The following is a 17,654-nucleotide window of genomic DNA, read 5'->3' as shown; positions in this document are numbered from 1 at the left end:
CTTACCCCCTTTCTCCTCTGAACCCCCATAACCTCCTCAAACCAACCCATTCTCCCTCTGCACCCACCCCAAATGTACCTCATCAAACGCTTCACCCTTAAAAGGGGATGTTACACAATTTATTATAAACAACATTTATTTAAACACCTGTACAGAAAACCCTTTAGAAGTTTGGAAAAAGTACATTTGTGACCCTCTAAACAAGAACCTTCCATGAAGGGTTCTTTGTGGTTAACATCAACAACCACAACAACTGTGGACTTAAACCATTGATAACCCAGAGCGAGTCTGGAACCATCGTGATATCTGGAACCATCGCAACGGTTTGTATGCACCCTCGCGGCAGTGAGCGCACCCGGTTATGACACGAAGCCATTTCTGTTTGATTTATAAAATGCAAGACTTGTTCGCTGATGACCACATTCTGTATGATAAATATCTCCTCGTTCCACCTCCTTTCAAAAGGGCCAGGTGTAAGGTACTTGATCACAACAACAACACACATATAATGATGATGCAAGTTTCCTTAATGCCGTTGCTGCGTTTGTTTTCACATATATTTTTCTCATTCCTCCCAATCTCCCCTCTTTCATTTGAAAATCCCGCACAGATGATTGAGACAAGAGAGAAGACAAGGTGGTCCAAGGTTGAACAACCGCCCTCTCATTCACCCTCACCAGGATCCGACCAAGTTACCGACACGTAAAAAGGTAAATGGCCAGGACTCGTTTCCTTCTCTATCCCCTCTTCTTGCTGCGTTAAATTTGGTTAACGTTCCGTGTTGGTGGCCTTCATGGGAAGGGGGCGGTTGGAGCAGTATAAAACAAATGGACACTGCTAGGACTTCCAGGAAATAAGTTGGTATTTCAAAAAAGTGGATCTGGGGTGAATTAACAGGGGTAGAAAAGATCAAGGATTTGGATGGGGGAAGAGATGGTGGTGAACAGCTGTTTTAAAGACCTAGAGGGATTGAAGAGAGTGAGGGAGTTTGTTCCAGAGGCGGGAGAAAAGAGGAATGAAGGAGTGAAGGTGAGCAGAGAGTCTTGGTTTTGGCAGTTTAACCATAAGAGGGTTGCTGGCAGATCTTGTGCGACCTGTAGGAATATTTGGGGGACAGCCCAGAGAGAGCTGGGGGAGCAATGCCAGAGAGGAGTCGGTAGAAGACAGAAAGTCCACCAACCTGCCTGCGGTGAGCGAGTGAAAGGCCCTCAGAATCAGCTTCATCGCGGGAGATTCCAATGATCCTGAAGCTTTGGTTTCAACAGCGTGACAACAAACTAGGTGTGGTTCAGGAGCACCAGCCCAGAGGGGAGAGCAGTATTCCATCAAGCTGCGGATGAAAGCCTTGTATGTGGTGAGGAGTCCAGGTGTGCCAAGGAAGGACTTCACACGACGGAGGATGCCCAGTCGGCAACTGGCTTTGGAGGCCAGCTTGGAAATGTGGTTTTCCCAGGAAAGATCATGGCAGATAGTGAGACCCAAAAACTTGAGTGACAGAATTTCTTGGAGAGGATTGTTGAGAAAGTGGATGGGAGGGTTGTCCAGTCGGTCTTTTCGGAGAGACATAGTAAGAGTGTGAGATTTGTCAGGATTGAAAGACATGTTCCACTTGTTTGACCAGTCTGTGATTTTGTCCAGGTCTACAGAGAGTGAGGAGGCTGCAGACTGCCGATCTGAGGGCTGAGGTAAGGAGCGGCAGAGAGTGGAGTCATCAGCAAAGAGATAGAGGATTTTCCAGAGAGTCGGAGAGATCATTGATGAAGACCAGAAAAAGCACAGGGCCGAGAACACTGCCTTGGAGAACTCCAGCCTGAACAAGAAGGTGAGATGAGAGAAATCCATTCAGGGCCACACGTTGACTACGACCAGAGAGGAAGTCCGCCAGCCATGCGTGGAGATTTCCATGGATACCATAAGAGGAGAGTTTGGTGAGCAGAGCTGGGTGCCAGACCGTATCGAAGGCACGTGATATGTCAAGGGAGACGGCTCTGATTTCCTGTTTGGCATTGAGGACCTCCATCCATTGTAGGTCCTCGATGCCAAAATGATGGTATTCGTTATAAAGAGTGATGGTATTGACCTTGTTCATGCGACGTGTGGGAACCTCGACCATAGATCGGTCCTCGGCCTTGTTTTCGTTCTTCTTCACAAGCTCGTCCGTCCATTTTCTGTGTCATTCGATCCCCACGTTGGCATTCATGGTATACCTGCCATGCTTGTTTTATCCTCCAGTTCAGTGGTTACGTTTTGCTTAACTTTTCCTCATCACAAGCTGGCGTCGTGATGTTTTAGCTTTGAGGAGCAGCATCAAAGTGCCTTCACAAATAAATAAACATACAGTACTGTAGTTGTGACCATCAAAAGGGCCTTGCATGTGTGAGTTTGTGTACAGTGCATTCAGAAAGTATTCAGACCCCTTCACTTTTTTCACATTTTGTTATGTTGCAGCCTTATGCTGAAATCGTTTAAATTCATTTTTTCCCTCATCAATCTACACTCAATACCCCATAATGACAGAGAGAAAACAGGATTTTAGAAAGTTTTGCAAATTTAATAAAACAAAAAACTGAAATATCACATTGACATAAGTATTCATACCCTTTGCTACGACACTTGAAATTTACCTCAGGTACCTCCCATTTCTCTTGATCATCTTTGAGATCTTTCTACACCTTGATTGGAGTCCACCTGTGGTAAATTCAATTGATTGGACATGATTTGGAAAGGCACACACCTGTCTATATAAGGTCTCACAGCTGACCATGGATATCAGAGCAAAAACCAAGCCAGGGCTAGGAGGTCGAAGGAACTCCCTGCAGAGCTCAGAGACAGGATTGTGTCGAGGCACAGATCTGGGGAAGCCTACAAAAAAATCTCTGCTGCATTGAAGGTTCCCAAGAGCACAGTGGCCTCCATAATTCTTAAATGGAAGAAGTTTGGAACAACCAGGACTCTTCCTAGAGCTGGCCGCCCAGCCAAACTGAGCAATCGGGGGAGAAGGGCCTTGGTAAGAGAGGTGACCAAGAACCCGATGGTCACTCTGGCTGAGCTCCAGAGATCCTGTGTGGAGATGGGAGAAACGTCCAGAAGGACAACCATCACTGCAACACTCCACCGATCTGGGCTTTATGGCAGAGTGGCCAGACGGAAGCCTCTCCTCAGTGAAAGACACATGAAAGCCCACAGAATCTTGTTTCTCACAGTCTGAGAGTCCTTTAGGTGCTTTTTGCAAACTCCAAGTGGGCCTTCATGTGTTCCCCAGATCTGTGCCTCGACCCAATCCTGTCTGTGAGCTCTGCAGGGAGTTCCTTCGACCTCATGGCTTGGGTTTTGCTCTGATATGCATTGTCAGCTGTGAGACCTTATATAGACAGGTGTGTGCCTTTCCAAATCATGTCCAATCAATTGAATTTACCACAGGTGGACTCCAATCAAGGTGTAGAAACATCTCAAAGATGATCAAGAGAAATGGGAGGCACCTGAGCTAAATTTCAAGTGCCATAACAAAGGGTATGAATACTTATGTCAATGTGATATTTCAGTTTTTTTAATTTTAATAAATTTGCAAAACTTTCTAAAATCCTGTTTTCTCTTTGTCATTATGGGGTATTGAGTGTGGATTGATGAGGGAAAAAATGAATTTAAACGATTTCAGCATAAGGCTGCAACATAACATAATGTGAAAAACGTGAAGGGGTCTGAATACTTTCTGAATGCATTGTAAGTGCCATACGTCACGTACGCTGTTTCCACCTGTCATAATCACGGTGAGCCGATTAATCTCCAACTCTCTAACTGCCGTGTTCCTTGTGTTCCCTTGCCCAGCCAGCCCCGTTTTTACCACAAGTTCATCACCTGTACGTCATTATCCATCATGTGTGGAGAGACTTCCAGTACCCACCCTCCGAGAGCCAGTAGCTAAAATCTAGGTGAACAGCTCTTGGCTGCAGCAACAGATCAGGAAGCCATGCTGCCAGGGCGTCGCATCGCAGATTGCGTGTGCATGGAACCGTCGAGCCTTACCATCACAAAGCACAAGTATCGACGCAATCAATGGGACGTGTATGTTTTCCGTAGCTTTTTTTATATGCCTCTTATCACTGCCTTAGGGAGCGCCTTATTCCGCTGCTGCTACTGTATTGAATCGCACCCTGTGTTACGGTTGTCTGGCCCACCTTGGATTTTCCTGGAATTTTATCCTTCCTTTGAGTACATATGCGAGGCATTGCCTACTCTTTTGGTTATGGGAGACTGTGCGGCGACCCCACCGGTTTGCTGTAAACGTTGGAAGTCACAATGAGCAGTGCAAGGCAACAGGCCGCAGCCAGAATGTGGCGTTTGCCTGGTGTCGAACCCTCCGCACGGTGGAACAGGTGCCCGCTCTGGTTAGTTTGCTGTTTGACCCACGCGCCCTCCTACCCCCCCCCCCCTTCTCTCCTCCCCCCCCCCCCCCCCCCCTTCTCTCCTCCCCCCACCCTAAGTCAGCCATCGACTCAGGGTTGTTTTGTTTTCCTTTTTTTTGGTATAAATCATCCCCCACACATATCACATTCCTCACAACTCTGCGCCTCCAATGTCTCCCTCACACCACTTTGCACCCAGTCACCCCCTACACACCATATTGCAAACCACCTATTGTCTTGCATTGTCACCTGTTCGTAGTTGCCATCAAGTTTTCCAAATTTGTCTTGTTTTGAGATTGATCACGATTTCCAGGAGCTCACTTTATCAAGATCATGCAGCATTATTTTTGCACATAAATGAAGAACCCAAACTCCGGATGGGGTTGTGGCAGATTCACTCGCAGGACGGTTAACGTCTTCATGTCCGCGACACCTTTTTTTTTTATTGTCACATCCCGGTCCTTCGCTCTTGCACTACCTCGTACCCATACCCCCTCACCTTTTGTTTTCCCTTCTAACTGTTAATCTCGGTTCTTTTGCAATAGTGTCCGTCTCTGCCTGTGAGGGTCGGGCTCCACGCCAAGGAGGCTAAATGTATGCACTCAGCCTGCACTCAGCTTGCACCCAAGGGGATACGGGGAGAGTCAGAGGGCCTGGGGTGGGGGAAGAATGAGTGCAAGGGTGGTAAGAAGAGCTGATGTCAAAAGCCTAAAGCACCCCCTTATCTAATGTTCCCCCTACCATATCTTCCCCACCCCCTGCACTTTGATACAAATTGCTGCCATTCCCTGCTACCTCTTCATCCCTCATCTCCTCCCCAATGCTATGAACAATCTCCACCTCCGTATATTTGTCTTATGAGCCGCTGATAATTTAAGAACTTGAAAGCCCTCCCACTCGCATTCCCACTCTCCCAACCACCCCAGCAATGCTGGTCTGTCGCTGTTCCAGCTGTGCTTAGCATGCCAGAAGTGCCAGTCTTAGCTACCCAGACTTCCCCCCCTCCCCTCCTCCTTATTTTCTGATACTATAAACAGCATAAGGGGAAGCGACTTTCTTGGCTACAGAACATGTGGAGATCTCCTGCTTCGACCACCCCTCCCGACGCCTCGGACATTTTTTCTGCGTTCCGCTTCCTGGTAGTGTTGGGTTTCTGGCTGGCAGCTTCAGCAAGTTGGCAGAGCATTCCACAAATACCGTCAGGACTGCAAATTGGTTTTCAGAATTGGCATGAACTGGAAGCAACTTCAACGTGCACGTCAGACATTCGCGGCCATGGTTCTGCGAGTTGCCGGAGGCGAACGTCCAGGTTTGCTCCTACATCGCGTTCGGATCACCCAATCAGGAGATCACTTTGCTGTATATTCTTCATTCGCCGCTTTAAAAATAGAAAAATTTAAAAGTTTTAAGAATCGAGTCCAAATCACATTCCCCATTTGTACCGGCTCTCAGTGGCCCTTCGGCTCGTGAGCAAAACACCGAGGGTTCCAAATCGTAGCGTTTCACATCAGGAATGCATTTGTGCACCATTTCCAGAAACTGCATCGGCAACCCTGCCAGTAACGACGCTTCCAGTAACGACGACGATGTTCTCGATGGTAAAAATGACTTTATCAAGGGCTAAGCTGATATCCACGGCCCAAAGCATCACACCGCCTTGCTCTCTCGGCTCTCTCAGCTGTTGTCTTGGCATTTCCCAACGTGCCGTATGCGTTTCCCATACGGCTATGCTGTATATTTGTGATGGGGGTGTTGGAACGCCAGGCCCAATCCACCCCTCACTTTATCGAACACTAATGCCTTGAAATTAGGTGGTGGATGCGAACGTGTAAAAACAAAAAGCCGGGTGTCTCTGTTATGTACGAGTTGTAATTATTAAGATAAAATTCCATGTAACAAGGGAAATCGTGATTTGTACATTATAAAACGGCTCTTGTCTCATCTGTCTTCTCAATAAAACGTGTATACTGGTTTTAACGTCGCCTCGGTGGACCGTTCCTTTTGTCTTCCTCACTCGCGACCTCATGCCCCCTTCGTTAATGCTTGAGGTGAGATTTGAGACAAAACCACCTTTGTATGTGCCCCACGGATCGCCTATGAATACGTTACCAGGTCTCGTCCTGGGTCAAGACCGAGTGGTTGTCCACCAGTACAGTTACGTTCGGATATAGTCGGACATGCCGAGATTGGTAAAGCTGTTACCTGCGATGTCGGGTTTAGAAAGATAAAAGGAAAAGGGTTTTTCAGAAGACTGAGGGGAGAGGGTGGTTGGAGCCGAGAGGAGGGGTAGATGGTGAGAGGGGGAGGGTAGGATGGAGGCACTTGAGTTTTTGGAGAGCATTTCAAAGCCCAATCAATGTGCTGCATTATGGATGGTAATGCATAATGAATGAGCCTCTTAATGGACTGCCCTCCATGCCCTCTCCCCACTCCATCGGGTATCATCATGTGTGCTTGATCAGATCCCCTCTCCTCGACCGTTTTGCAAGTTTCCTATACTCTCCTCTAGGAGTGCCAGGCATGATGTCCATTGTCCCCAGTGTCGAGGCTCGTGCATCGAGCAAAGGTCCTGTACTTGGAGCCTTCTAGAAAAACCCACAACCAACCTTTTCTTTTTCATGAACACATTTAATGCTGTATGTCATTACAATGTCCTACTAAACTTGAGTATTAAGGGTCACCAGTAAAAAAAAAAAAAAAATTGGGGGGGGGGGGGCGGGGGGCACAAAAGCAAAATGGGCAGAAGATAGAATGGAGCTGTCAAAGAACGATTTACAAAAAAAGTGTGAAGGAACTAGATGGTCATGTGATCAAAAAACGTGGTACAATGTGAAACACGTGATTAATTGTGCAGCACCGAGCCGCAAGAATTCCATTGTCAACGCGTTTCTTACACCCGTATCGGTCTTAATGGAACTAGGCCACCTCTTGGCCATTCCAACACCCTCCCTGCCCCTCCTTTGTTACATCGCACCTGCACACCTAGCCCTGGTGGCTTTACCTCGATGCATTAGCCTCATGTGACCGTACATGTCCCCCCTTTCAAACACCCTCCCCGAATGTGGCCCAGTAAGATGGTGACGTACGTGAACCGTCTGTGTCGTTAAGTTACTGCCCTGGGTCCTCCTTCGCGGGTCCTGCAGCCATTCTCCATCACTTGACAAACGCAACCCCTCGTGCAGCCAAGATCAGTTACCTGTGCATTTCCATGAGGAACCATTGGATTACTGGAGCAGCAGCTAACTGATTGCCAAGTTAACGCGGCACTTCCGGTTACTGGGCACCAGTTCCGTTTGATAAGTTAAACACCGGTCCTACTGGACTTCCATTTTTTTTTAAATTCGCCTTTTCTGGCAAGGCAATAGAGAAGTGTGCTCAGATGCCTTCGTTTGTGGGCAGCACCAGCTCGCCGTCCATGTTCCGAGCAAGGGCCAACATAACGGCTGGAATTGTGCCAAACATTGCTATCCCTAAGCTCTGGGCTCAGCATAGCAGCACAAATAATTCCCAACATTCCACCCACTTGTTCACAACTAGAAGCCAGAGCTTTAATAGAACAAAAACCACTTTTGGAAGAAAACTGTTGGATTACAGGGAGGGGAAAATCGTGAAATGGCCTGGTGCCCGGACCAATAACACCAGATCAATTAGCAACACTGACTCCAGCTAAGGACAGAGGTGGAATGAGGTGCTGGGCCAGAACACAAAGCTGAAGCCTCGGCGACCACAATCGGGCAGCATTGCACACACTTGGCCTGCTCTGCTCCCCCCATGTCTTCATTCGAGCGCCAAGTCGGCGGTAGCTCTCTGCAACTCCACGGCCACTCCGCCATCCCGGCCTCCTTGCCAGCTCAGAGGTAGACCGAAGCCTTCTTCCGCACCTTCGAACGCCGCCCAGCGCCACTGCTTGAACCGCAGCTTCAGGGGCATCGCGTTGCCCGTGCAAATAACCGTGGCTCTTCTATCCGACCCACTGGTCTTGGGCTCCCCGGGCCCGGCCGCAGGTTCCAAATTCCCTCGCACCACATGTCGCTCCTCCCCAATGCGGAACATATTTTCCTCCTCCACCTCATCTTCTCTGTTTTTTCCATTGATGGTAATTGTTGTTGGGGAAAATGGCTCGCACTGCCTGCCGTTCACTTTTACATTCTCACTTTGCCTGTCCTCATCCGACATGACGTTGCGCATCTCGTCGGTGCGTTCCTCTTCCAGGCACATTTCCTCATTTTGCTTGTCTTCGACCTTTTCGGCCTCTCGAGTGCTTGAAGCCTCCGTCTTTCCACGGTTTTTACGCCCGGGTGGTGGAGGTTGTAGTTGAAGTGCGGTCCCCAAAAGCTCTTCATGGGCAGACATGGGTGGGAGTGGGGGTGGTGGCAGTGGTGGCGCTGGTGGAGCAGCACTTACAGACGAGCCAAAGCGACGTGTTGGCAGGTCCGCATATGGTGGAAATACCCTGGGGCTAAGATGGTAGTTGTAAACTGGGCAGCTTTGCGCCTCCAGGTAGTGCCGCATGTCATCGGTGCTGAAGGAAAACCTGGTGGATGCATTGGCAAACGCTGGACTCCAAGCTGGAGACGGTGTTCCTGGTGCACCACGTGGTGAGTAGAGGGGTGAATAAACTCCGTGCGGACTGAGCAGTGGCGACAACGGAAATGGAGTTAGAGTCCGCACGCCCAGTCCTTCGTGGTAAAATCGAGGCGTTGGAGCCTGGATGACCGTTTCCCTGGGTGGGCGGTTGGAGTCGAGTCCTAGCCCCGGAGAGATGGGTTCGTCCTTGAATTGTGGAAATGGTGATGGGCCACAAGAAGCAAATGGTGGAGGGCGATGGGTTCGTGGTTCGGGGACGGTGAACGGAAAGTGGCAAGAGGAGCCGGGAACAGGTGGTGCACTCTGCGGAACAGGGCCTGGTTGAGGTGAGAGGACAGAAAAGGCGAAGAAGATAAGGTGAGTGATGCACGACAAACAACATTACAGTAAAGACGTGTTCAGCAGTCAGTATTGCTCGAGCTTTGCAGCGGGAGCATGCCACATGTTTGTGTTTCATTTCGGATCTCGTCTGTTATCCTTATAAACTGGTACACTCAAACACAACCACCTTGCCTGAGACGTTGCAGTGTGTTTTGTAGCACCACACTATAGTAATCGTTTTGAATGAAAATGTGGTGTGTTGGAGGTGAACCTCCACTTAGAGTGCAAGAGAATTGCTATTTGTCAGTTCAATCGTCATTAGTACTTGGCCCTTGGAGGAACCGCTTGCGTTACCTGGTCTTGCTTGAGTGAATAAAACTGATAGGTCACTCTTGTACCATTTTCCAAATTTGTTTTGGAATGTTTAAGGCAAAAAAAAAAAAAAAAAAAGTTTTCCTGCCCTATCGCTGGAGGATACAAGAGATGTGCGAGAGTGCAAATTAGGCCAGGTGTCCTGCCTGCTCTTAGCGATCTTCTTCAGTCGACCTGGGTGGCTCCTTCCACACTCCATGGTTGGTAGCAGAGCAGTTAAGAGGAAGCATCGTTCATTTTTTCAGGAAAGCACCAAATTTGGCACAGATGTGCTACACAATTGTATGGACCTACACAATTGTTTGTCTGAGGGGCGCCCAAAAATTCAGAACCCCTGGTGGCCGCCATATTGAATTTCAACATGACCGCCCTCTGTGACCTATTTCCCTCAATAACTTCTATACTATGAGTGGTCTTGGTCTTGTATTGTATTGTGGTCTTGGCAATAGCATACTACTTTACCTACCAGTCACACTGTGTGGAGGAACTCTGGATTGCCATTGGCACTGGTAAAAGCTACCGCTACCTTGCCATCCATAAAATTGCCACCGGCCTTGGCCGCAGGAAGTCCGAGTCTTTGCCATTATTTCATGCCGTCACTGGCTGCGACACTGTCATTTTTTTACCCAAATTGGGAAAAAGACAGCCTGGAAGGCTTGGGAGGCATACCCCAGCATCACGCAGACCTTTCATGCTCTCGCTTATAGGCCATCTGTGGACGCTATTACTATGGAACTACAGAGCATATAAAGATATGTTGCCATCCTCCATGACCGGACTACCGAGATAAAGACAGTGAATGACATGCGCCGCCACTTGTTCACGAAGAAGGCAAGAACAATTGATCACATTCCCCCAACAGCAGACGCCTTCAAACAACACCTAAAACGTGCATGTTTTCAGGCTGGACACGTATGGAGTCAGGCACTTGTGCCCTACCCAGAACTTCCATCACCAGCTGATTGGGGCTGGATGAAAACAGGGACTTCTTGGACACCAATTTGGACCACAATACCACTGATACAGGAGGCATGTTCAGAGCTTACAAGCTGCCATTGTAAGTCGGCCTGTAAAGGCAGCTGTAAATGTTCCAGGGCAAATCTGCCCTGCACATCACCGTGTGACTGCGATGGACAGTGCTTGTAGTACTACGCGTATGTGCGAGAGCCTCCACCTTTCAAGTGCCCACAATATTTTCAGTTAAAACTGCAACTGTGTGTAACTTTGATTAATTAATACCATTTCATTGTTATCAGACACCAATAAAACAATGTGTATCACTTGGAATTGAAATTTTACCTAAAATACTATGAAAGATTCAAGGAAAATGGAAACACCATGGCGGCCATCTTGAAATTAAAGATGATGGATGCTAATCTTTATGCAATTGATCCCATTGGATTCAGAGACCATGAAAACATGGGGTAAGACACTGGAACTGTGGTGTTATCGCTCATAGTATAGAAGTTATTGAGGGAAATAGGTCACAGAGGGCGGTCATGTTGAAATTCAATATGGCGGCCACCAGGGGTTCTGAATTTTTGGGCACCCCTCAGGAAAACAATTGTATAGGTCCATACTACATCTGTGCCAAATTTGGTGCTTTCCTGAAAAAATGAACGATACGCCCTATTTTTCGGTCTTAACTGCCTAAGTATGGTCCAATTATAATTGTCTGCACGCAAAGGAGGAATTTGTTCTCTATCCTATGAGCGAGAATTGAGTTTTATCGTTTGTCCTATTCCAGGCCTGCGATGTTCTCCTTCGGCCCACAATTGTGAAAAACCGAATACAGTGAGCGAGAGAGAGGTCACCACCTCAATTCTGTAAGCTTTCAGTCCTTTTGCGTGGTACGCTCGCGTATCGGTAACGTTTTGGGACATCCGTCCAAGTCGAGGGTACAGGAAGTTAAATTGGTATCAACCGCTGTTCGATATTTTACCCTTGGAGCACTAGATCTTTCGAAAGAGTTGGGCAAGGTTACCCACATTATTCCATTTTACCCTTGGAGCACTAGATCTTTCGGAAGAGTTGGTCAAGGTTACCCACATTATTCCATTTTACCCTTGGAGCATTAGATCTTTCGGAAGAGTTGGGCAAGGTTACCCACATTATTCCATTTTACCCTTGGAGCACTAGATCTTTCGGAAGAGTTGGGCAAGGTTACCCACATTATTCCATTTTACCCTTGAAGCACTAGATCTTTCGGAAGATTTGGTCAAGGTTACCCACATTATTCCATTTTACCCTTGGAGCACTCGATCTTTCGGTAGAGTTGGGCAAGGTTACGCACATTATTCCATTTTACTCTTGGAGCACTAGATCTTTCGGAAGATATGGGCAAGGTTACCCACATTATTCCATTTTACCCTTGGAGCACTTGATCTTTCGGAAGAGTTGGGCAAGGTTTATACCCACATTATTCCATTTTACCCTTGGAGCACTAGATCTTTCGGAAGAGTTGGGCAAGGTTACCCACATTATTCCATTTTACCCTTGGAGCACTAGATCTTTCGGAAGAGTTGGGCAAGGTTACCCACATTATTCCATTTTACCCTTGGAGCACTAGATCTTTCGGAAGAGTTGGGCAAGGTTACCCACATTATTCCATCTTACCCTTGGAGCACTAGATCTTTCGAAGATTTGGGCAAGGTTACCCACATTATTTCATTTTACCCTTGGAACACTAGATCTTTCGGAAGAGTTGGGCAAGGTTACCCACATTATTCCATTTTACCCTTGGAGCACTAGATCTTTTGGAAGAGTTGGGCAAGGTTACCCACATTATTCCATTTTACCCTCAGAGCAGTAGATCTTTCAGAAGAGTTGGGCAAGGTTACCCACATTATTCCATTTTACCCTTGGAGCACTAGATCTTTCAGAAGAGTTGGGCAAGGTTACCCACATTATTCCATTTTACCCTTGAAGCACTAGATCTTTCGGAAGATTTGGGCAAGGTTACCCACATTATTCCATTTTACCCTTGAAGCACTAGATCTTTCGGAAGATTTGGGCAAGGTTACCCACATTATTCCATTTTACCCTTGGAGCACTAGATCTTTCAGAAGAGTTGGGCAAGGTTACCCACATTATTCCATTTTACCCTTGAAGCACTAGATCTTTCGGAAGATTTGGGCAAGGTTACCCACATTATTCCATCTTACCCTTGGAGCACTAGATCTTTCGGAAGATTTGGGCAAGGTTACCCACATTATTTCATTTTACCCTTGGAGCACTAGATCTTTCGGAAGAGTTGGGCAAGGTTACCCACATTATTCCATTTTACCCTTGGAGCACTAGATCTTTTGGAAGAGTTGGGCAAGGTTACCCACATTATTCCATTTTACCCTCAGAGCAGTAGATCTTTCAGAAGAGTTGGGCAAGGTTACCCACATTATTCCATTTTACCCTTGGAGCACTAGATCTTTCAGAAGAGTTGGGCAAGGTTACCCACATTATTCCATTTTACCCTTGAAGCACTAGATCTTTCGGAAGATTTGGTCAAGGTTACCCACATTATTCCATTTTACCCTTGGAGCACGAGATCTTTCGGAAGATTTGGGCAAGGTTACCCACATTATTCCATTTTACCCTTGGAGCACTAGATCTTTCGGAAGAGTTGGGCAAGGTTACCCACATTATTCCATTTTACCTTTAGAGCACTCGATCTTTCGGTAGAGTTGGGCAAGGTTACCCACATTATTCCATTTTACTCTTGGAGCACTAGATCTTTCGGAAGATATGGGCAAGGTTACCCACATTATTCCATTTTACCCTTGGAGCAGTAGATCTTTCGGAAGAGTTGGGCAAGGTTACCCACATTATTCCATTTTACCCTTGGAGCACTAGATCTTTCGGAAGAGTTGGGCAAGGTTACCCACATTATTCCATTTTACCCTTGGAGCAGTAGATCTTTCAGAAGAGTTAGGCAAGGTTACCCACATTATTCCATTTTACCCTTGGAGCACTAGATCTTTCGGAAGAGTTGGGCAAGGTTACCCACATTATTCCATTTTACCCTTGGAGCACTAGATCTTTCGGAAGAGTTGGGCAAGGTTACCCACATTATTCCATTCTACCCTTGGAGCACTAGATCTTTCGGAAGAGTTGGGCAAGGTTACCCACATTATTCCATTTTACCCTTGGAGCACTAGATCTTTCGGAAGAGTTGGGCAAGGTTACCCACATTATTCCATTTTACCCTTGGAGCAGTAGATCTTTCTGAAGATTTGGGCAAGGTTACCCACATTATTCCAAATCGGACAGCTACGTTAAAAGTTTATCAAGAATCGTCCTTATGACGTCACATTTACCAGAGACCAGTAATTGTGAATGGGAACAGTTTCATCATTTACTGCAAGCACAGATTTGTACACAGAACAACATTCGACACAATTGTTATCAACGGAGGTAAATGGAGGTTGTGTTTTTGCCCGTTTGTTACTTGCGAGTTTATTGGTCGGTCGTCTGTGTTATTCTGTCTGTCTGTCACCTGCAGGTCACAATTTTCAACCGATCTTCACGAAACTTCACCAAATGGTAGAGTTGGTCATAAGCAAGAAGCCTATTGTTTTTGGCGTTAAAAGGTCAACTAACCACAGGTAACCTTGCCCACAGGCCAAAGGTCAACAACTTATTTTAGGGATTTCACAAGTATCGTGCGGTGCACAACATATTGTTTTTTGTGTGTTTGAGATATCCGACGGATTCAGACGAAACTTGGTGGACAGGTTGAGTGTATCACAAGGACGATTTGTTTTCATCCAGATACTCGAATTGTTTAAGTGATTCTTCACCATTGAGAGATAACGATATATAGCACGATATCTCAAAAGGTTGTGGACAGATTATGACGAAACTTGGTGGATGAGTTGGGTCGGTGACAAGAACAAGCCGATTAGATTTTGCTTCAAGTCCGGATCCAGGTCTGTCCTATCAGCTGGATACAAAACGAACTGTTCAGCCCGCCGGAGGTATGTGCCAGTTTTTCCAGTGTAATTTGTGATGATGTAGATTGGCCTCAGTTTTTATTACTCTTGGATTCAAACCTTTGGTTTCCCGTGCACAAACAAAACCAATATTGCTCGACTCTCCTCCTCATTTTAACTTGCCAGGCAGGAAACTGGACGAGAATGTCGCAGAACGATGCAAATGGTGCCCGATGATGTGCAAGGTCCGAAATGGCATCCCAGTTGCAAAGAAGAATTTGTCAGTGGTCAATGAAACATTTTGACTCCGACGAACATTATCAAAGCCCACACGATGAGGCTTCCAGTCAAACTGCACATCCTGAGCACAATGACGTTGTTGAAAACAACAACAACAACAGGCATTTTAAGACCATTTTCCCTGCTAGAGCGGGGGTTAGCCTTGCGGTCCCCATGACAATCTCCATTTTGCCCTATTTTCTGCATCTCCCCTTGTTAACCCCCTTGCCCGCATTTCTTCTTCCACCATCTTTAGCCAAGTCTTTCTCGGTCTTCCCCGTCCTCTACTTCCTTCTACATTAATTTCCATCATTCTTCTCAACCAGTCACTTTCGTCCTTCCTCAACACATGACCAAACCATCTCAACCTGTTCCTCCTCACAGCATCAATCACAGGCTCTATCCCATCATTTTTCGCAATTCATCATTTGTCTTCCTCTCTCTCAACGATACTCCGCACATCCACCGAACCATTCGCATTTCCGCCCTTTCCAGCCTTCGTTGCTACTCTACGTTCATTACCCCTGAATTAAATGTTGAAATGTTAAATACAACAGGCATTTTAAGGCCATTTTCCCCACTAGAGCGGGGGTTAGCCTTGCGGGCCCCATGACAATCATGGTTCCCTGTTTGAGGCAATGTTTTTATGGCCGGATGCTCTTCCTGATGCCAACCCTTAGTCGCCTCTTACGATGCGCAGGGATACGGTGTACCTATTCTAAATTGGGGTACACACCGGGATCATTCATCCCAGCAAGCTGGTACTCAATTTGCCGACCTCAGAAGGATGACAGGCTGAGTCAACCCCCCTGGCGTTAATTCAGCGATCGACCGGGATTCGAACTCAGGATCCTAGGATCCCAACCCTGCACCCTAACTGCTAAGCCAACACCTGGCTTACCGCTAATCGCTCTAACTGCTAAGCCAACTCAACACTAGTACGAATGAAAAGGTTAATTGCATGAACTAGCAACGTAAGGCCCACAGTAACCGAGCAAGTCTGCCACGTCTCTCCCACCCCGTACCCAAGACGCCGGTCAAATCGGAAGGAAGATTAAACTCGACAACAAGGATGTCACCGAGAGAGAGAGAATGTGAATGTGTGAGGAGAAGGGACATTCAAATTTAGCCCATTTTTGTATGTAATATATCGATGGACCTCGTAATCCGATTGTGACGAGCTAAGAGTCCCCCCTCCGTACAAACCACCTTACTTGGAGTTCGGAGGATTTACAAACGAAAGGGATTCAAGTCGTTCTCGTTTACAAATCGGTTTGTTTCGAGTCCTGCAGAACACGACTCGGGTCGATTCGTACGAGACTCTTCATGTAAAAGGGAAGAGCGTTCCCGAGATGTCTGCTAGTTATTTGTCCTTCACTTAGACAGGAGAAAATACACACAAAGGGGGTCATCGGGCTAGGATGAAGTCATAATGTGCTGTGGAATCTGCAATAGGGGTGAAATTGAGCAACAGGCATGGCCAAGTGGTTACAGGAAGTGCCATGGGGTGGGTTTTCCGTGCAAGGCGTTCCGTTTTACCGACATTTCCAGGGACGATTAATGGGAATTACAACGGAAATGAGTTATGCAGTCGGCTTTGTATGCAGGCACAGCACATGCACTGCTCTCTTCCTGATTATGCAGACGAACAACAGTGCTACCCTGCCTGTATCACCTAGAAGAAATATGGTGTGTGGGTGGGATATGAAATCTGGGAAAGGAGTGGGGATGAAGAGTTGGTAGAGACGCCGGTGTAAATGAGTGGTAACACGTACTTTGGTGATTATTTATCTCGCACAAGCTCGTCCTCTTCCATGTACACTCACTTCCTCATGTGAATTTGGTTCATGAAATTGAGATGCCCGTGTTGGTTGGTTGGTGGCCTCGATAATGTTTACGACTGCCTCTTCTCGGTCTTGCTCCCTCTACTCTTTCATCCGTCCAATCCTCCAGGTCATACACATTCCATCAACAACTCCTACCTTGTGAAACTCCCAAAACCCAGAATCATTGCACACCTCCACTCCTTTGTTCATCGTCTCTCGTCTGTTTCCCTTCAGAGCTTCAAATTGGCAGTACACCACCACACCTTTGGTCTTCCTTACCTGTGATTATCCCAGTCCTCCCTCTCCCAATCTACTTTTTGGGGACTTTGCTGTCTGTTTGTCTGTCTGTCTGTTTGCAGCACTGCGTCTACACCGTTGCACGGAGAATCGCCAAACTTTGCACACATATTCGTCTTGGCCTGGAATAGACTGTGCCCAATTGATGACGTCATCGGTGACGTGGTTCGGCCGCCATCTTGGAAAAACCGAAAAACTTTGCACCTCCATATCTCCGGAAGTGCTGAATAGAAAAAATTGAGACATGGCTCATTGGAAAGAACTCTCCATGGGGAATAAAACATGTTAATGATGATGTCATCAGTCACGTGGTTCGGCCGCCATCTTGGAAAAAACGAAAAACTTTGCACCTCCATATCTCTGAAAGTGCTGAATCTATCTATAATTCCAGTAATCTCTGTGTGTTTGTTTGTTTGTACGTTTGTACGTTTGTTTGTCTGTGACCGCTGTTTCTCGACAACCACGGGTCCGATATACTTGAAACTTGCCAGGTATATTGCTGGGGACCCGAGGATGTGCCTTTTCAAGGTTTCATATTAATCGGACAATTACTTACCGAGCTATGTCCAAAAAACGATTCAACCAATCAGAGAGCAGCGAGCTATCGCGTGTGCCGAACGTGGCGGACACACTCTGCCTCG

At 46.9% G+C, this 17,654-nt stretch overlaps 3 protein-coding genes across 7 annotated transcripts in view; 2 read left to right on the top strand and 1 right to left on the bottom strand.

Annotated features, from left to right (window-relative positions):
- The window catches only part of LOC137430999 (rho guanine nucleotide exchange factor 11), a 216,697-nt gene extending 210,317 nt beyond the window's left edge, over positions 1 to 6,380 (top strand). For 4 of the 5 annotated variants that reach the window (XR_013624014.1, XM_078781295.1, XM_078781293.1 and 1 more), the window contains 2 exons: positions 611 to 710; positions 3,826 to 6,380. Coding sequence is in view for 4 of the 5 variants with exons in the window: in XM_078781295.1 (XP_078637421.1) it covers positions 611 to 706 (96 nt within the window). In the remaining variant the exon portion in view is untranslated. The remainder of the gene's footprint in view (positions 1 to 610; positions 711 to 3,825) is intronic. The other variant, XM_078781292.1, reaches the window with a different exon arrangement.
- The window catches only part of LOC144892894 (uncharacterized), a 64,532-nt gene that overhangs the window by 44,753 nt on the left and 2,125 nt on the right, over positions 1 to 17,654 (top strand). The window lies entirely within an intron of this gene.
- LOC137414046 (ETS translocation variant 3) overlaps positions 7,938 to 17,654 on the bottom strand; it is a 49,535-nt gene continuing 39,818 nt past the window's right edge. Inside the window, exon 4 of the mRNA XM_068099507.2 lies at positions 7,938 to 9,307. Within this exon, the coding sequence (XP_067955608.1) occupies positions 8,181 to 9,307 (1,127 nt within the window). The 3' untranslated portion in view covers positions 7,938 to 8,180. The remainder of the gene's footprint in view (positions 9,308 to 17,654) is intronic.

Source organism: Myxine glutinosa, chromosome 7 (assembly GCF_964187855.1).
Source record: "Myxine glutinosa chromosome 7, kmMyxGlut1.1, whole genome shotgun sequence".
In the NCBI taxonomy this organism is placed as follows: domain Eukaryota; kingdom Metazoa; phylum Chordata; class Myxini; order Myxiniformes; family Myxinidae; genus Myxine; species Myxine glutinosa.
Note: the sequence above shows the minus strand (reverse complement) of the source record. Positions and strands in the feature narration are given on the sequence as shown.